At 38.1% G+C, this 20,055-nt stretch overlaps 2 protein-coding genes across 3 annotated transcripts; both read right to left on the bottom strand.

Moving 5' to 3' along the window:
* Positions 1 to 1,297: 1,297 nt before the first annotated feature.
* Positions 1,298 to 13,872, bottom strand: LOC125225600 (pyrethroid hydrolase Ces2a). 2 transcript variants are annotated; one of them, XM_048129377.1, is made up of 11 exons: positions 13,662 to 13,872; positions 13,221 to 13,325; positions 12,170 to 12,304; positions 11,760 to 12,087; positions 11,494 to 11,693; positions 11,225 to 11,393; positions 11,015 to 11,136; positions 10,523 to 10,751; positions 6,674 to 6,812; positions 2,581 to 2,774; positions 1,298 to 1,736 (listed from the first exon to the last, which is right to left on the bottom strand). In XM_048129377.1, exons 1-11 carry the CDS (start codon positions 13,755 to 13,757, stop codon positions 1,588 to 1,590), a joined length of 1,866 nt encoding a protein of 621 aa, XP_047985334.1. In that variant the 5' UTR covers positions 13,758 to 13,872; the 3' UTR covers positions 1,298 to 1,587. The 2 variants fall into 2 exon arrangements, with proteins under 2 accessions (XP_047985334.1, XP_047985335.1); XM_048129378.1 differs by lacking the exons at positions 13,221 to 13,325; positions 13,662 to 13,872 and having other exon boundaries at positions 11,760 to 12,091; positions 12,170 to 12,303.
* A 383-nt stretch (positions 13,873 to 14,255) lies between these two features.
* Positions 14,256 to 19,933, bottom strand: LOC125225622 (protein mono-ADP-ribosyltransferase PARP16). Its single transcript, XM_048129427.1, has 7 exons — positions 19,724 to 19,933; positions 19,327 to 19,471; positions 18,815 to 18,970; positions 18,525 to 18,734; positions 15,905 to 16,091; positions 14,864 to 15,037; positions 14,256 to 14,565 (listed from the first exon to the last, which is right to left on the bottom strand). The coding sequence occupies exons 1-7, from the start codon at positions 19,849 to 19,851 to the stop codon at positions 14,420 to 14,422; spliced, it is 1,146 nt and encodes a 381-aa protein (XP_047985384.1). The 5' UTR covers positions 19,852 to 19,933; the 3' UTR covers positions 14,256 to 14,419.
* Positions 19,934 to 20,055: the final 122 nt, after the last annotated feature.

The raw sequence follows: 20,055 nt of genomic DNA, 5'->3' as shown, positions 1-20,055 counted from the left end.
AATGATTTCAAATGGCTTTAAAGTTCCGTCTATACGGGATGATCACATTGACAATTTGGCACGGGCGACAAAGATGCTCGGCGACTTACGTATTTGTATGAAAAGTTGCGTCGCTTCATGTCACTTTCATCAAATACTATGTAAACTCTACGAGTTAATACGTGCAGCTCGGTGCTGAAGTTGGCAACATGCACACTAGCGCTCCTAGCGGCATGAGTTGATCAAAATAGTTTAGTTTTATACAGCATAAAATTAAAAAATGTCACAAATTCTTATTTTTTTGTTTTATTCCGTCTAAAAATGTTAAAGTAGATCAAGTAATATCATTTTCCATTTTAATTTACTAAAATAAAAGTCTGAACAACTACTTTGATCAACTCGAACCGCTAGATGGCGCTAGTAAAATTGTTGCTGCTCAATTGTATGGGAAACGTTAGAAGCTGCACGTATTAACTCTAGAGTTTATAGTATTTGCTATGGAGTTTAGAAATATAAGGAGCGAAAGCTTTAAGTATCAGAAGTGCCCATATAAAAGAAAAGATAAGTGGCGCTGCAATAGCAGGGAGATAAGGGTTTTACAATCTCTTAGCCTTATCGGTAGTGACCCCGCCTACGGAGCAAGAGGTCCCGGGTTCAAATCCTGATGAGATCTTTTTTATTTTTTTCTACTAATATTTATTTGCTTTCATACTAGCCCATAGACCTGTTGAAATGTCCACCCTTTACCTATGTTAGTTTATAATCTGTGCTATGTGTCAAACACAACCTGTCCATAACTGTCACTCGCTCTCTCCGTCTCTAGCCGCCTAAGGGGCAACACGTTTTAAACATGTAATCTCTATTAATAAAAAGTACTGATGTGATGATCATATTTTATTTGAAATTCCCATCAACCACTCCGCCGCGCTCTGCCACTTCCAACAAGACCGATGATGTGAGCGACAAAAAAGTCGCTGCCAAAAGTTGCCCGTGTGCGCGCTCCCTTATCCTTGGTGAGCTGTAGTCTGTTAACGCTATAATACGATCTACGCGATCTAGTATAGTTTGTAACAAAGAGCATTGAATCACTACGTCATGACCCTTATGAACCCCCCCCTGGATCCGCGCATGGATTGCAAGTTTTTGCAACCTTGTAAAACATTATGGCCGGCAACACAGTCTTAAAAATTCATAATCTTAAAAAAAATTGTATGCAAATTGACAGATCTGTCAGTGTCAGTTTGCATACAATTTTTATTTAAGATTATGAAAATTAAGACTCGTCTGTTGCCGGCCTATTACATTCAACGATTTGTTCTTAGAGGGCGCGCACACGGGCGACTTTTCGCTGCAACATTTTTGTCGCATAGACGTATTTGTATGAAAAGTTGCGTCGCTTCGTGAGCGCACTTTCATACTAGCCCATGGTCGCGACAAAAAAGTCGCCTGTAGGCGCACCCTCTTAGATAAACATTCTGTATAGCTGTCACATATAACAAACCAGCATAAAAAAATAAGTTGAAATTGACACGGACGACGTTATATATGACAAAATATCATCTTTATTTAAAAAAAATCACAAAGTACAATCCTAATCAAATCAGTAAATCACTGATGCGAGTGATGCGAGTCGTCGTCGAGGTCGGCGCGGCGCGCGCACTCCCTCCGCAACACCAGCGCGCATGCGCACAGCAGCAGCAGCAACACAGCGGACACCGCGCACAGTGCGAACACGCCGCCACGTAGACGACTTTCACCTGCAATCATACAAGTAATTTATGTATAATACGGGCAAAATTGGTGGTTCGAATTAAATTGGCGGAAAAAAACTGTAGTACCTATAGGTATCGGCGAATATAATGTAGGTATACGATTTAAGAGTTATTTCATTGAGATAAGGACAGTTATTAGATTTATTAGGTTTAAACCTTCTAGAGAGTCCATCCATTGTCTTAGATATTTGAGTTAGTTCTATGGTTTTTCTAAGTAAGACCATTTTCCCCTCACTAGCTCGGAAACACGTGTTTTGTCCTTCAATACCAGCGGGTAAAAACGCATTTTATCCACTAGTGGATAAAGTAATTTGACCTGGAATATAGCCAAATTTTCTGCTTTAAAATTGATAAAAGTGGGTTAATCTAGTGATGAAGATGTTTTACCAGCTGTGGAACTACTGGAAGCAGTGATAAACGCATTTTTTGCGATGTAGTTTCCTCGCTATAGTGAGGGAAAAAGTTTTGTGTTACACTCGGGTGCAAATGTATTTTACTTCTCGTGTGTTAAAAAACTCGCAAGTTCAGGATTCTATTCTCGAACCACTCGCTTCGCTCGTGGTTCAACTATAGGATCCTTTCACTTGCTCGTTTTTCAATTCCACACTCGGAGTTAAAATACAACTTTGCACCCTTGTATAACAAATAACTATTATTGAGTTCAAGGTAAAAGGTAAAAAAGCCCTATTGAAAAACCTCCCGAATAAACTATACGGAGGACATTACTTGACAATGACATTAGGTATACCTAACCGTTATTACCAGTTACATAATGACGACTATTAAAAATATTACATAATTCCTTTCCTACGTGGGTGGGATACCATACCTTTCTCCAAAGTAAGCGGTTCGGATTGTCCAGCCTCGAATAAGCTAGCTAGCCGCGGTAGGTGCTGAAGCCAAAAGGCGGTGTCTCGTCCTGCGTCCGCGCCTGCGCCGCAGTTGTCCGCCGTGCACGCACGCAACTCCTGCACGTGAGCCTCCCCGGCGCGGTAGCGGCGCCACTCTTCCGAGCCTGGAGACCTACATCGACCATAAACATTATTTTAACCTCAACGTAAACAATCTCTCTTAAAAATAATTTTTAAGAAAAAAAACGCCGTCTTTGGGGTTCTGGTGAAAGCTACTTGCAAATGTTGGATTATGTAGAAATGTGCAAGTATTTTTTTAAACTGAATTTAATGCTTTAATTATTTGATGGCAACACAAATTAATATACGTATACCGTTAAGGTTTGAGGAGTTTCCTCAATTCCTCATGAATCCGATTATAAGAAATCGAAGCTTGACAAAACAGCCTGGCCGGACTGCCATGGTAAAATCGCCCCTGGCTAAATATGAAATATTGATATGCAGGATTATTCGTATTGTTACTACATGTACTACTACTGGATATTATGCCTCAAACTGTTTCCGTTTACGAAAAAAATTAAAAAAAAGAAATTTTGTTTTTAATTTTTTTCTTTAAAACCGCGTATCCGATTGAGTTGTTCTTTGGATATTTTATAGATATATTAGGGATACATCAATAAAAAAAAAATTAACTTCCTGACTTTTTGTTAAGTACATTTTTTTTTAATTTATGTTTTAAATATTTTTTTTTTTTACCACATACGAGTTAGCGACACCTACTATATTTTTATATAATAATCGCCATTTTATACTCTATTACATATATTTTTATCAAAAATATTAGTTTGGATCAACAATGTCAAAATAAGTTATTTATATATTACTAGTATTACCCTTTAGTACGTTGCTCCTGGAAAGTGATGTATGAAAATTTTGGCATAATTAATGGAAGATTTTTTTTAAATTGGGATATGTAGATTATAGGCCGAAGTTATTTTTCATCAACCCTCCCCACCCCTCCCCCTCTGCGTCACCCCTCTACCCCCCTTAAAGAGCCGAAAATGCGATTTTTCTCGATTTCTGACAAAACCGATGAAGATACAGAAAAAGCGTGTAGGAACGAAGTAATCCTTAATAAATTTACTACAAATCTCTCATAAACACTTTAGTGCTAGCACTTATAGTTTTCGCGCAATCCGTCACGAAAGTTGCTCCTTTCTGCAATTTTCTTTAAAGAATATTAAAGTGTTGTCCCAAAATGCTTACGAAATTTGTTTGATACGACTAAAATATTGTAAACTCATGACTATAATAAAATTAAGGGGATAAATCACTACCATGGTTGGGACTTGAACTCACGGCTTCCGGATAGAAACTCGAGGGCTCTACCAACTGAGCCACCAAAAGCTCATCCCTAGTTTCTAGCGAATCTTTCAGCTTTCTACTATATGAATCAATGGTACCCCTAGCGTCATTTATCTATCATATCTATCAATCTAGAGGCCGTGAGTTCAAGTCCCGCCCATGGTAGTGATTTTTTTCCCCTGAAATTCATTCTGAGTTTATAATATTTTAGTACTATCAAACCGACGATTTCGTAAGCATTTAAGGAGAAAACTTATCATTCATTAAAGAAAATTGCAGAAAGGAGCAACTTTCGTGATGGATTGCGCGAAAACTATAAGTGCTAACACTAAAATGTTTATGAGAGATTTGTAATAAATTCATTAAGGATTACTTCGTTCCTACACGCTTTTTCTGTATCTTCATCGGTTTTGTCAGAAATCGAGAAAAATCGCATTTTCGGCTCTTTAAGGGGGGGTAGAGGGGTGACGCAGAGGGGGGAGGGGTGGGGAGGGTTGATGAAAAATAACTTCGGCCTATAATCTACATATCCCAATTAAAAAAAAATCTTCCATTAATTATGCCAAAATTTTCATACATCACTTTCCAGGAGCAACGTACTAAAGGTAATACTAGTAATATATAAATAACTTATTTTGACATTGTTGATCCAAACTAATATTTTTGATAAAAATATATGTAATAGAGTATAAAATGGCGATTATTATATAAAAATATAGTAGGTGTCGCTAACTCGTATGTGGTAAAAAAAAAAAATTTAAAACATAAATTAAAAAAAAATGTACTTAACAAAAAGTCAGGAAGTTAATTTTTTTTTTATTGATGTATCCCTAATATATCTATAAAATATCCAAAGAACAACTCAATCGGATACGCGGTTTTAAAGAAAAACAGAAGAAGAACAAAATTTCTTTTTTTAAATTTTTTTCGTAAACGGAAACAGTTTGAGGCATAATATCCAGTAGTAGTACATGTAGTAACAATACAAATAATCCTGCATATCAATATTTCATATTTAGCCAGGGGCGATTTTACCATGGCATCCGGCCACCCTTTGACTTGAAAACTCAATATGCTTAACAAACATAACAAATCTCATAACAAATAAATGTCACTGTTCTGAACTTAAATGCATGCTGTTCTTATAAAAATTCCAAAGTCACTATAAGTGTGCCGTTCAGATTTAAGGAGTTCCGTTCTGATCTTCATCAGCAGTTCCACTGCACCAAATGTCACTGTTCTGGACGTAAGTGCATGCTGTTTTTATAAAAATACCAAAGTCACTATAAGTGCGCCGTTCAGATTTGAGGAGTTCGGTTCTGACCATCATCAGCAGTTCTACTGCACCAAATGTCACTGTTCTGGACGTAAGTGCATGCTGTTCTTATAAAAATACCAAAGTCACTATAAGTGTGCCGTTCAGATTTGAGGAGTTCCGTTCTGATCTTCATCAGCAGTTCCACTATACCAAATGTCACTGTTATGGACTTAAGTGCATGCTGTTCTTATAAAAATGCCAAAGTCACTATAAGTGTGCCGTTCAGATTTGAGGAGTTCTGTTCTGACCATCATCAGCAGTTCCACTGCACCAAATGTCACTGTTGCGTACGTAAATGCATGATGTTCCTTTAAAAACACAAAAATCACCATATGTATGCCTTTCAGATTTGAGGAGTTCCCTCGATTTCTGCAGGATCCCATCATCAGAACTGGGTTCTGATACTTCTGATGTAAATGGGACCAATCTGTATGCATATAAATTCAATAAAATAAAAAAAATTCAAAATCGGTCCAGTAACGACGGAGATATCGTGGTACAAACATAAAAAAAACATACAGACGAATTGAAAACCACCTTCCTTGAGAGATTTGAGGCGGCGGTTAAAAATACCTACTAACCGATTTATGTATTACCTACTATGGGCTGTGAAACCAATTTTGTCACTAAAAGGCGCTAATTTTGTCACGCGAAATTCAAATTTCTATGGGACTATAAAACTTCGTCTTCCGTTTTCCAAACTTGCCGCCTTTTTAGGGTTCCGTACCTCAAAAAGGAAAAACGGAACCCTTATTCACTCGTGTGTCTGTCTGTCCGTTGTCACAGCCAATTTTCTCCGAAACTGCCGAACCGCTTAACTTGAAATTTGGCACACATATGTAAACCTGTGATCCAAAGACGGACATATAATTTAAATAAAAAAAAATTCAATTATAGGGGCCACTTTTGGGGGGTAAAAGTGAAAATTAAAAATCAAAGTTTCTAGAACTATATTTTGTTACATATCAAATGAAAGAGCTTTTTATAAGTATTTCAAAAATATTTTTATAATAATTTTTAGTAAAGTAATTTTCAAGTAATTTAAGAAAATAGGCAAAAAATTACCATTCCGGCCCTTATCTCCGAAACTTATTAAAAAAAAATTACATATCGATTATTCGCAAAAATGACTTAAGTTCCTACTATAACTAACATCAATAATGTACATAACTAACATCTTATGAGCCATGAGCTTGAAATAAATGAAATTTAATTTTAATTTAATTTAATTTATAAAGGAGGTGCTTAAGCCCTTCTTGTAGTGTACGGAACCCTTGCAACGCGAGTACAACTCGCACTTGGCCAGTTTTTAGTGAAAAGATTTGTTTGATCGTCTATAGAAAAAATAGTGACAGACTGATCGATATTTCAGTAAAATATGAACTTACCCAAATTTTACGAAGTTGGTGATGTACTTTTGAAACATTGAAGAAATCCTCCTCTCATCTCTAGTAGCTGGCCGTCGCGCTATTTGAAGCATCAAAGCATCACCCAATAGGGCCACCAAATCTGTTCCGTGTACGGCTCCTAGGGAAGAGCAAATAGGCAATTCATTTATCACTAGACCAACTGATAAAGTACCTATCTCTTGATACTTCAAACGAATGACATTTTACAGTTAATATTTTCCTCGTATTGGTGTAAGTAGATATAGTTCATTCGGTGGTAAGGGGGCGTCCATTAATCGCGTCATACGTTTTTGGCTTATTTTAGACCCCCCCTCCCCCATGGTGATCTTTGGTGATATTTTCAGGACCCCCTCCCCCCCTGGCCAATATGACGTGTAATTTTTTGGCAACTTAAGTAGACTTTTTTCCAACCCACGAATCAACCAAATCTTGGCGCGAAATTCAAATTTTCTATGAGAATTAAACCTTTAAGGTTCCGTACCACAAAAAGGAAACCACTGAACCGAAACAACTGAACCGATTAAGTTGTTTGGCACACATATGTAAACTTGTGACCCAAAGACGGGCATGTAATTTAAATAAAATAAAAAAACAACTATAGGGGCCACTTTTGGGGGGTAAAAGTGAAAATTAGAAATCAAAGTTTTTTGAAATACTTAGTTTTTTAGCGTGTTACATATCAAATGAAAGAGCGTTAATTGGGCCATTTTTTTTTTCAAAGTTGTCTACCCCACTTTTTTTTTATTTGGATTTTTTTATGTGCTTTCCACTCAGAATCGCGGGCTCTTTCAATCCTAATAGGAGTAAAAAAGTGTCCCAAGGTTTTTCTCTATTCCGTTACCAGTTTTTCATACATTTTGTATGGCGGTAACGGAATGGAAGGTCTAAAAAAAATATGGAAATCTTGGGACATTTTTTTCTCCTATCACGATCAAAAGACCTTGCGATTCTGAATATGAATCGCGTAAAAAATACCCATGTGACAAAAAAAATGGGGTGGACAACTTTGAAAAAAAATGGCCCTTATACGTATTTCAAAGGCGGGTAATCTCAGTGACCGTTAGCACTAGAAAGCTGAAATTTGGTACCAATATGTATATCAATCACGCCAATAAAGTGGTAAAATAAAAAATGGAAAAAAATGTTTTGTTAGGGTACCCCCCCTACATGTAAAGTGGGGACTGATTTTTTTTTCATTCCAACCCCAACGTGTGATATATTGTTAGATACCTTAAAAATGAATAAGGGTTTACTAAAATCGTTTTTTGATAATATTAATATTTTCGGAAATAATCGCTCCTAAAGGAAAAAAAAGTGTCTCCCCCCCCCTCTAACTTTTAAACCATATGTTTAAAAAATATGAAAAAATCACTTAAGTAGAACTTTATAAAGACTTTCTAAGAATATTGTTTTGAACTTGATAGATTAAGTAGTTTTTGAGAAAAATACGGAAAACTACGGAACCCTACACTGAGCGTGGCCCGACACGCTCTTGGCCGGTTTTTTATAAATTGTTCAAAATATCGATTATTTTATTTTCAATAATGACTTAGCGCCTCCAGAAGGCGCTTAAGCTCTTCTTGTGATGTAAGGAACCCTTGCAACACAAGTCCAACTCACACTTGGCCGGTTTTTAAGTATTATGGCTCTTCTATGATTCCGCCAACGTCAAGGTTTAGGAAGGCATGCGTTTTTTGAAGACAGTTGGCCGGTGAGCTCTACATTTGTCAAATTTTCCGCCTTTTTTCAGTGCCATGATTAGGTTGACCGTCTATAACAGACTGTCCGTGTACACATGATGAGGGCAAACTAAAAAAATCTTTGAGAATTAAAAATAACTGACTGCACACAGCTCTATTTTTCTCACTTGATGGTCTCATCGGAAGATCAGCGCTGGAAGTCACCAGCAACACGCTGAGATGAGGCCATTTCGTGGCACTTCATTCCTTTCTGTTTGTGTTGTAATGTGCAATTAATCTTGACTGTGTTCACGAATAAATTATATTCTATTCTGTTCTCTTTGCACTGCACAACGCAAGTTCTGACTGTAAAAGTTGATATAAAAATGGCTCAGAAATATGATTTTTTCTTTACGTTAGTGTAACAAAAAAAATACACGTGATATGTTCCTAACCCCCCCACCCCCCATGGTGATATTTGGTGATTTTTTCATGACCCCCTCCCCCCCCTATGCAGTATGACGCGATTAATGGACGCCCCCTAAAATGTGTTTAATCTAAGTGCCTTGAAACCCTCGCAACGCTCAGATTCCACATACGTACTGAACCACTCGCTATGCTCGCGGTTCAATATCGGAATGTTAAGCTTGCTCGGGTATCAATAGAGCCACGTAGAGTTACTTTGTCCTCTTGTAAAATAATAGTTATTTACATACATACATACATACGATCACGCCTGTATCCCTTGAAGGGGTAGGCAGAGCACATGAAAATACTCAAGTTTCAGTGCCACTCTTGGCAAATAAGGGGTTGACAGAAAACGAAACTGTGACATTGCAGTGACAGGTTGCCAGCCTCTCGCCTACGTCACAATTTAACCCACATCCCACAGTCGCCTTCTACGACACCCACGGGAAGAAAGGGGGTGGTGAAATTCTTAACCCGTCACCACACGGGCAATATAGTTATTTGTTATATACAAGGGTGCAAAGTTGTATTTTAACGCCGAGTGTGAAATTGAAAAACGAGCAAGTGAAAGGATTCTATAGTTCGATCCTGAACTTGCGAGTTTTTTAACACACGAGAAGTATAATACATTTGCAGCCGAGTGTAACACAAAACTTTTCCACTTACTATAGCGAGGAAAGTACAACGCAAAAATAGTTATTTGTTATACAAGGGGGCAAAGTTGTATTTTAAGGCCGAGTGTAGAATTGAAAAACGAGCAAGTTAAAGGATTCTATAGTTGAACCACGAGCGAAGCGAGTGGTTCGAGAATAGAATCCTGAACTTGCGAGTTTTTTAACACGCGAGAAGTAAAATACATTTGCACCCGAGTGTAACACAAAACTTTTCCCCTCACTTTAGCGAGGAAACTACAACGCTAAAAATGCGTTTATCACTGCTTCCAGTAGTTCCACAGGTGGTAAATCATCTTTATTACTACATTCACCTACTTTTATCAATTTTAAAGCAGTTAATTTGACTTTATTCAAGGTCAAATTACTTTACCCACTAGTGGATAAAATGCGTTTTTACCCGCTGGTATTAAAGGACAAAACACGTGTTTCCGAGCTAGTGTGGGGAAAACGCTTTTATCACTGCTTCCAGTAGTTCCACAGGTGGTAAATCATCGTCATCACTAGATTCACCCACTTTTATCAATTTTAAAGCAGAAAATTTGACTATACTCAAGGTCAAATTACTTTATCCACTAGTGGATAAAATGCGTTTTTACCCGCTGGTATTGAAGGATAAAACACGTGTTTCCGAGCTAGTGAGGGGAAAAAATTATTTGTGACTTGCCTAATGTTTCGTTGCGAAACGTTATGCGTCCAAAAGTTGTTTGACCAAGTGAAACATTTGACAAATGATTAGTCTGCCAAACGTTTAGATGGATTATAATAATTTGCTTTTCAATAATTCTGCCAAATGAAAAGTTGGCATACAAAAAGTTGCTAAACGTTAGTTGTCAAAATGAAACTTCGGCCAAACGTTGTTTGGCAAATGAAATTCGGCCAAACATATTTCTGCGAAAAGGCAGAACACCCGATCTGTATCATAATATTATCGTATGGTTTATGTTTGAAAAGTCTGTTGTCATGTGTCAGATATACATTCGACGCAGAAAGCTTGGTGGGTTAGGTACCAGTATAATTGATCTGTCTTCCGTGCAGGTCGACCCCGCCGGGCTGCGAGTACCGGTACACGAACAGGCGCGACACGCGGCGCGCCAGCCGCGCGGCAAGCAGCGCGCCACCCGCGCCCCAGGTGGCGGCTGTTTCTGCGCGCCCCGTCGCCTCCACGCGGGCCAATACTGAACCCTCAGAGTCCCGGGACATCGGGCCCCAATATTCCCAGCGAACCGCTTCGGATAGCTGCGGATTAAAAAATATACTCATGAACCAGCAATTATATAATATTTCATACGGTCATATTTACTGAACATAAAGATAAAATTGAGAAAACAAGCATACGGCGCACCGAATGCGAAGCCGCAGACGCCGCAGTATGTTTCTTAATGCCTTAATTGGGTCTCTTAGTTTAACTTAATAGCTATCACTTTTAGCACTCAGAACGTTTTTAATGCCTAATCAGAACAGAACATAAACATGAAACAACGATAAATGAGTTAATTTACCACTGATATTGCGTCGGACTTATCCATAGAAAACATTCGCAACAGCTTTGGTATAACTTTAGTGTCAGCATATTCCGTAACATACGCCGCTCCACGCTTCAATAGTTCATCATATTGTCCGTCTGCAACAGAGAAAAGCGATTTGCCACAGCTCTCATTTGTATTTACTGGACCTTGACCGAAATTTTAACAGATATATGAAATTCAAACCGTTGTAGTTTATGGCTTCAAGGTCAGTGGTTCCCAAAAGCAGGTCAAGCTGTATAGTTGGCAGTTTAGTAGCTGAGAGTGCAACTGAAAGTGAATTTGGTAGGTAATACTGTGATTCCGGCAGAAAATTATCTGGTACAGGACGCATGACACTGCTCCAATTTGTATTCTGAAAATATGCGTAAAGTTGATAAAATGATTACTACCTTAAAAATACATATGAATATACATATAAATCCACTTTTCATATAAATTAATCGAAATATTACCGAATATACGGCTAATATATCAGACAAGGGGCGCCCTCTCAAGCATCGAAGTATTTCTAGATCTACAACGCTGGTGCAGCCCAGAGATCTAGCCAACTCGCGAGAGACCTTTTCAGCATCAGTGGCATTGTAGTGCATATCTTCACCTAAGGCATGCCATATATCACGAGGAGACATCACAATCGCACGCTGAAATAGACCTGTCAAGTCGGGATTAATAATTTGTCAAGTTTACTTTAAAATACGGTTTCATAAGTCAATTTTACCGATAGCTCGTGGAGATGTAATGTGATGCAATATACTGTCAGCACCCGCCGAATGTCCTAAAAGAGTTATGGTAGTTGGGTCACCACCGAAAGCAGCTATGTTTTCGCGAACCCACAGCATTGCCAAGTATTGATCGAGCAGGGCGAGGTTTCCGCGAGCAGCGATAGAGCCCAGTGTGAAGAAGGACAGAGCATGGAGACGATACGCCACGGTTACCACTACGACCCCTTCGGCGGCTAGCTCTTGGCATGGCAGTGTTACTCCCCCGCGAGACCATGACTCGCTATACAATATCACCATCACAGGTAATGATTTTCCATCTGCTCGCTATCTGGAAAATATTAGACGTTAAAGTTTGTAAGTTGTTGCAAAATGTGATTTTATGCTGATGATATTCTTCGTTTCTTACCCTTGGTGTCCAGATGTTAAGAAAAAGACAATTTTCATTGAAGTTGTCGCTTTCACTATCGTTCAACTGCGGACACCGCTGTGGCATCTTGTGTGCAAAAAATGTACGACTCCATCCAGGATGCCGTGTTGGGGCCTGAGTATAATAAATGATAACTTGATAAGTAGGTATTCAAATATCCACTCTAACGCTACACATTTAATATAATAGATATACAACGTGTTTCCGGTATCACTCAAAACCTCAGACACCCCAACTGATTTTTATTTTTTTAAACTCATCTAGAGTATTCATATTTTAAGTTAACCTTCTCTTTTTTGATTGAATTTTTAATTTTCTGTACAGCTCTACTTGACTTTTAGCTCTACACAATAAAATAATTGATAACTACCATCATAAACCATAAGACTATTTATTTATGTACGTTACTGCAACGACATAAGGTTTACCAATAGACAGCTAAGATGTCACTGTAAAACACTTTAAAGCTTTGTCACAGTAAACTTCAAATTGGACAGGTAATCGCAGTAAGCAAATTTAAACCCATTGTTCAAAATGACAAGGTTGTAATTAGGTACGAGTTCAATTTGTTATGACTTATGATAAACATTAAGATTAAACAACATAGTAATTGTTATATTTGTACTTAATTGTTTCTTCTGTTTTATTAAATATTGTATGTTTGAGCTGATGGCCAAGTTGCCAATGCTCCCAATAAATTAAAAAAAAAAAAATTAAACTGACAAACAACGTCAAACTAGTAGCGGAAAAAATAATCGTCCAAGTAACCAGCCAGTATTAATACTCCTAAATACTGAAAAAGGTAAACAACCTCTAGCAATGCGATATACACAATGTTGTATTACGAGTACAATAGAATGGGCACGTAAAAAATAACTAATAATACTAATTTAAATAAAAATATTACCCCCATCAAGATATAGCTCAATCGATTCTACTCTCGATTCTGAACAAACTATTTTCAGGTTTTTAGTGTTAAGTGAAACACGGTGTATATTAAGAACACAACCTATTAGTAAGTAATACTTACAGCGAATCTGTGAGTAAAGACCGAAGAAAAATCATTAGCAGCGTAGGGAACCCCGAAGAAAACTTCGACCGGGGTTAAAGATGAACTTGTTGTGTAAACCCTTATCTGAAAATGTATGTATGTAATGACATGTCTAAATCATGTAATAAATATATTCGGAGACTTTAGATCTGAGATCTGATAAATAAAAAAAAGGTTAACAGGTTATGGGCCCAACACCCTCCTACTACGTGGTACATACCTATCTGGCCAAACCTTACAATTTTTGACCGAAAAATTTGAGACCGAAAATTCATTTTTTAACTGCATAGATAACCAGCATCCTTTCCTAACAAGAGTTGCGCGGGAATATATATGTGAAAGATCGTAAAAATAGCAATACGAATTTTATTCAGTACTTTCACATTATTATGTCACATTAAAAAAATGTTATCTACTTACCCCAACAATCCGTCCTTGTGGTAAAGTTACAGTAGGATCTTGAGCAATTACATAGGAAAGTGTAAACAGGCACCAAAATAAGTATACACTGTCCATTTTGATTCCACGAACAATAAAAAAAAATGGAACTTTAAATACCGTAACCGCCTTAGAAATCCGCCTTTTATATCCGTGTTCCTCTATGACTTGACGTCGCGATAATGAGTGCGTACACGCGGGAACTGTCGTTCGGTCAGTCAGGACGCCGGAACTCATGTGTGATGAGCATGACATTATGTTTCGATGGACATTCGGCACAATAACAATTAGATCGTACAATGATTGCGCTCCAGCCCATGACGGGCACCGTGACGACCTACCGTCATTGTTCTAACACGAACAATCCGGTTTGCGACAATATTTTTGAAAATTGTGTAACATACGTGTGGATGTAAATTACTTAATTGTTAGAAATAAAAACAATCTGGTAGCATGTTGCTAGTTATATACGTAACCTAGGTACTTAATATTATACTTAATTTAAGTACTAAGAAATTATTTGAAACAGCAGTGTACTGTCCTACCGTTGTTTAAGAAACAAAAACATTAAATAAAACATAACCAAAATTATAAAATGATAGGCTATAAAAAATTCTTTATTCCAATTTTGTAAGTTACCTTACAAAACTACAACACTACTTACGGTCAATTTAGAACATAAGTATCGAACAAAAACTATACCATACTTCATGTTATGATCATTTTGGAAATCAAGCTTTTTAAAAATCAAATTTACTCAATAATGATTCGTAATAGTGGTGCACTGGTTGGTTATTCGCAAATCCAATGGTCGCCAGCATTAATCCGTATCCCAGAAGTATCGAAAACAGTTTATGTCTTGAAACCCACTGGCATAGACCGCGCTCTGCAAAATAAGTTCGCGTTCAAACATTCACCTTTCACCTTTCAAGAATACAAAAAATGCGAGTAGAAGATTTGATGTTGTTGTTGTTGTTGTTGTTGAGGGCGCTACAAAGTAAATATGAAAGTACCTACTAAACTTCTCTGAATGTATTGCAGTGGGATTAAAATCAGTTAACGATTCGGCGTTTACGACCCTTCGGCTTCGGCTCATATCGGGATCGCATAAGTGCGAGCAAAATATATATAAAACCCGAATCGTTAACTGATGTTAATCGTACTGTAAGTATTTAAAGTCGTACCATTGTTCCTGTTACCGCTTGTGGTTGGAAACCTCATGAAAGTCGGTTGCTTTGCATAGACCAGTATGTAGCGCAAACGTATCAGGTCGCTGTTCGTAACGATGTAGTGAGCGGCAGCTCTGGGATTCACAGCGTGCCTTTCGAATCCAGCTCCAGCTGTGTCTCCGGAATAACCTATATTAGGAAATAATCATAAAAAAATTACAAAGAAAATAACATTAAAAAAACATACATCTGTAGCGTCCATCTCGTGGCAAGGTTACAGACTTGGTGGTTTTTGGAAGGTAATGTTCTGTTAAAAGTTTAATAAACACCGAAATCGCTACAGGATTCTACGATCGTCAGAATAATAAATATTTTGAAGACATATTTCTTATCGCAGTCATTTAAAAAAAAAATGACTCAAAGCGGTTCGTATAGGCACCGCGAGTACTCACGGAACACTTGAAACTGCCTTATAAATTGAAAAGAGCAGAAAGAGCTCTTTCAATTCCTCATGCACCAGACCAGATTAACTATTCAAATAAAAATTAATTATTCAAATCAGACTACGGGTCTCGGAGTAATCGGTGAACATACCTACTTACATAAAAAAAAACACTAACCCTAATACAGAACCTCCCCCTTCTGGGTAAAGAAAAAGTCGGTTAAAGATTGATCACACATAAACAGTAAGATAGCAAAGTGTAGGTAGGCAAAGGTGCTATCTTACATTTTATGGTTTTCTCGATAGGCTGAGAAAACCAACAGAAGTCTGAGAGGTGGATCGGATATATTACACATTAGAGCTCGGTTTTTGAAAGTTGAAGCCTTCCGGTGCGTCGATGACCTTGCACTCCTTGCACAGTGCGGCGCAGTTGGCAATGTCTTGCCACAGCCGAAATCACAACTGCTGTACGGTAGTGATTCAATGCCCTTTTGCGGTAGGCTGAGGGTGGTCAACTCACTGTACTGAGATATATAGGCCGTTTCCGATCATTGCCCTTTTCTGTAGATAGTGTTAGGTACCTACATTGCTGTAAATTTTACAGAATTTCTAACCTTCATTGGAGCTTGTCGGCTTTTGATAGTTGATGCCTTCAGGTGCGTCGATGACTTCGCAGAGCGCCACGCAAGAGATGTGTCCGCCGATGCAGCTGGCACCCCAGCCGAACCCACCGCGGCTGTACGGCAGGCTTGCGCTCAGCTCACTGGTTAGGTACAAGCCGTTTCCGACCATTGTACTTTGCTAGATTATAAAAGTTTACGATTGGAATAAAATTTGACGTTGTTTTCATTAGGTATACTATATTTTAGTAACAACTAACTATTATAGACTTATCGCCGTGTGCCTGCTATACGGCCACAATTCAAAAAACCATTTTTTCGAGAAATCGCGTCTCAAAGTTTTAAGAGTATAGTTGAGGCTGTTAAATAGGATCTTACTTCTTGAGTTTTAGGTCTATGAATTTGAAATTTAGCTAGTTTTACTCGGAATTATATAACCCTCCATAAGATCATGCCACTTTTCGCAAAAAAAATCTTTTTTTTGAGATACAATGCCTGAAAGACAGGTATTTAGAGTTATGGCTGTATTGCAGAAACGTTTTTTTATGATTTTGAGATGCGTCCAAAATTAAACGATATTATTCGATAAAGGTATCATGCAAATATATATGAAAAAACACCAAATAGTTAAAATAATTTTATTTACGAACTTTGACAGTAACGATAGCAATAATTATGTGTAACTAGCTTATAATCATCAACATTATAATACGTCATTACCAAATAATATTAATTATTTAAAATTGAAACAAATAAAACTTTGTAGCTTACGTACCTTACCTATCTTGGTGTCACCCTGGATAGAAGCCTGAATTTCAAGGAACACCTGACCAGCCTCTGCGAAGGTCAAGACCCAGAACAGCATCATTCACAAGCTTACTGGAACTACCTGGAGTGCCAGCGAAGCAACATTTCGGACAACCGCGCTATCCCTAGTCTACTCCTCTGCCGAGTACTGCTCAGCGGTGTGGCTAAACAGCACCCATACTACCGCGGTAACGCCCAGCTGAACCACACTATGTGACTCATCAGAGGCTGCCTAAAACCAACTCCCACACACTGGTTGCCGGTGCTGACTCATATTTTACCTCTAAACTTCCGCCGAGAAAAGTGCCTATTTCGTGAAATCGCCAAGATTCGAGCAGACACAAATTTACCCATCCACCGAGACCTCGACGCGCTAAAGGCTCTCAGACTGAAGTCTCGACTACCCCCTCAAGGCCCGTAGAGGCATGGATAATGGACTGGGTAGCCAGAGCTCTTCCTACAGAGCTGTACGAGTTCGATACTGGGGCCCGACCGGTGTGATTTAAGGAGCCTCGACAGGTTTGGTGTCGGCTGAACCGTATCAGGGCAGGCATCGGAAACTGCTCATCTTTGTGGTGCAGATGGGGATGGTGCGAGTCTGTGGAGTGACAGTGTGGCCACCCAGATCCGACGGTGCACCATATAGCCTTCGAGTGCCCCATAACCAAGTTTAGCGGAAAAAGGGCTGATCTTAAGACACTTTCGACAAATCATCATCCTCCTTGCGTTATCCCGGCATTTGCCACGGCTCATGGGAGCCTGGGGTCCGCTTTGACAACTAAGACACTTTCGACAAATGCCGTTGAGCATCTGAAGTCTAGTTTTTTAATAATTTAAGTAGAGAACAACGTGTACTGACTGGTAAAAATAATTATGACCTTAATAATGAGACATATTGAACTGCACTTGTAAGAAAAGAAAGTTGAGATTTGTTTAATCATTTTGTGCAGTAGTTTCGGCGTCGGGCTGGTAATTTTGTAATAATAAGTGTGATACTGACTGTTTGACACAATATTTAAAGGGATTTATCGCAATTATCACTCAAGTTTTTAGGACGCAACTCAAAACTTACATTTAAAACGTGTGCTATACAGCCACAACTCAAAACGGCCGTCGGTTTACATGCGAACAAACTGGCAAGTGGCCGTATTGCAGGGAATCTTCTGACAATTTATGGTCAATTCCATACGGCCACTTGTCAGAAAAAGGCTCTTAAGGACCTTTTTTGCTATGGCTCTCGAAATAAGGTCGTAAATTGATCAATTTTGAATACGAATCTGCAATAATCCAGAAAATTAAAAATTTTGAGTTGTGGCCGTATAGCAGGCACACGGCGTTATATAAGATCCAAATAAGAGATAAAAACTAAGACGGCGGTGGGGCCCATATATGATGACATGAGTTAGCGGAAAACAAAGTCCAAAGATAGAACGAGGTGGAAGGAGAAAAGGGGACTTCGTCACATACTAGGTACGCTAGGTAAGAGCATTCCATGGGCTTTCCCGTACAATACAAACGCTTTATGTTTCGTGTGTTGCGATGTTTTTTGTCAGCGTTTAAAGCAGGCGATCATGTTTCTGTGCAAGATAAAGATCCTAGCGGTTGTACAATGTACGGGACAACGGTATAGTGTTTCGTGGAATGCTCCTAAAAAGATGGGGATGAGTAATCGTTTTCTTTTACCAATTTTTAACACTTTTTCATTCCTATCGTTACCTATCGCTTTTCCCAGCAGCTTATAAAAAACAGCGTTTCCGAGTGTATTAAAATATCCAAATTCTATAGGCGATGTAGGCAATAGACGTACCTTATTTAAATGTTGCTGCACACTAAAACTGAGCATCGAATAAAAGTTTTCCAAGTGACTTCCATGGTATGCGAAGAAAACGTTGTGGTTCTTCGACATCTCCTTCCATTTCTGCTCGGCGTTCGATTTGGAAGTACTCGACACTTGGAAAATGTACTGAGGTCTTGGTACAGGCTCAACAGAGTCAACACAATTTAAAATGTGTTCATACTGCAAGTACATCAAAAGGGGGTTTGTAAGGATCACAAGATTTCTCCTGTAAATATTCAAAATAAAAAATAACAACTTACTGTATCTTGTTGCAAGGTTTTAAGTACGGGCTCCTTTAGCCGCACAAGAACATAAAACAGTAGGTGTATAATATCACTGACTTTGCTCAAGTCATCTAGGTTTACCAGTTGTTCAAGAACGAGATCCAATGCTGGGACATCACTAACAACGCTCAACTGAAACAAAGTGTAATTCTGGACAAGCAATTTATAGACGGTCAAGCAAATTAAAAATGTAGGGGCGAAGGTTTATATCCCATAAAATTTTTGAATTTCATGCCTTTTTTAATGCCAAGATTTGCTTTTGACCGTCTATATCTATCATAAATTCATGCGTTTCTTCCTAACTGTTCATATTAATGTTTTAGAGAACTTTCATAAAACTCGTCTGATACGGGTTATGGGTCAGATAGATTTGATTAACCTTTCTGGACTGGCCTAGGTTATAAATACTATATAGGACTACGGTAGATTAGTTAGGTCAGTGTAAATGTCCATGACAAAAATGACTTAAACACTTCAAGCTGAATTACCAATTCGTCCATGTCCTTCACCCCATTTTTTAAGAAAGCTGGAGGAAACGGTTTTAGGCAGCTTTCGTATCTGAAGCTAAATGCCGCTGCGACGAACAAACTCCATTTTATGTCACAGGCTTTGAAATCCTTTTCGAGATAACATCTGTAACACAATGTACCTATAGTATAGGTATCTTACAAGGAATATTTAAAGTAAGATAAATTGATGATTGTATTAAGAATGACTTCTTTTCCGTTGAAATTTAGTATTGTTCCCCAGTGTCCCCACCTCTAACCTATGTGTATAGATGCTCAAATATGCCTTCAATTATGTACGTCGAATTCGTTTTTATCCTCAAGTGCTTCTCAAGTGTATACCTATCTTACAATCCCTTTTATATACGAGTCGGGTTACCTTAGTTGAAGAGCTTTTTTCGCAAGATTGTCTAATTTTGGCTGACTGTTATCTGTAATAACTTCAGATGTGGACACAATATTGTAAATAGTGCCAGTATCAGATAACACATCTGGCTGTTTTTCCATTATATTCTATTCGTGACACATTAGTGCATTTGGTTTGTTTTCCTCACATGTAAATCATAATTTTAATAATTTATTTTGCCAAATATTATAGATTTTGACATATTATTTTCTGAAATAACTATTTACTTTTAAATTATTACTTAAAAAAGTGTTTGTGGCCAGATATAATTTTGAAACTTCGCGCGCCGAAATTTTTGAGATGGT

Source organism: Leguminivora glycinivorella, chromosome 4 (assembly GCF_023078275.1).
Source record: "Leguminivora glycinivorella isolate SPB_JAAS2020 chromosome 4, LegGlyc_1.1, whole genome shotgun sequence".
In the NCBI taxonomy this organism is placed as follows: Eukaryota; Metazoa; Arthropoda; class Insecta; order Lepidoptera; family Tortricidae; genus Leguminivora; species Leguminivora glycinivorella.
This window is presented reverse-complemented; position numbering and strand designations above follow the sequence as displayed.

Coding starts and splice junctions, on each gene's coding strand:
- LOC125225600 (XM_048129377.1), bottom strand. CDS start 13,757: ATGGACAGTGTATACTTATTTTGGTGCCTGTTTACACTTTCCTATGTA. Junction 12,305..13,220: donor TCTTTACTCACAGATTCGCT/GTAAGTATTACT, acceptor TATTATACTCAG/GCCCCAACACGGCATCCTGG. Junction 2,775..6,673: donor ACCAACTTCGTAAAATTTGG/GTAAGTTCATAT, acceptor TGGTCGATGTAG/GTCTCCAGGCTCGGAAGAGT.
- LOC125225622 (XM_048129427.1), bottom strand. CDS start 19,851: ATGGAAAAACAGCCAGATGTGTTATCTGATACTGGCACTATTTACAAT. Junction 19,472..19,723: donor AAAAAAGCTCTTCAACTAAG/GTAACCCGACTC, acceptor ATTGTGTTACAG/ATGTTATCTCGAAAAGGATT. Junction 18,971..19,326: donor TGAAGGACATGGACGAATTG/GTAATTCAGCTT, acceptor ACTTTGTTTCAG/TTGAGCGTTGTTAGTGATGT.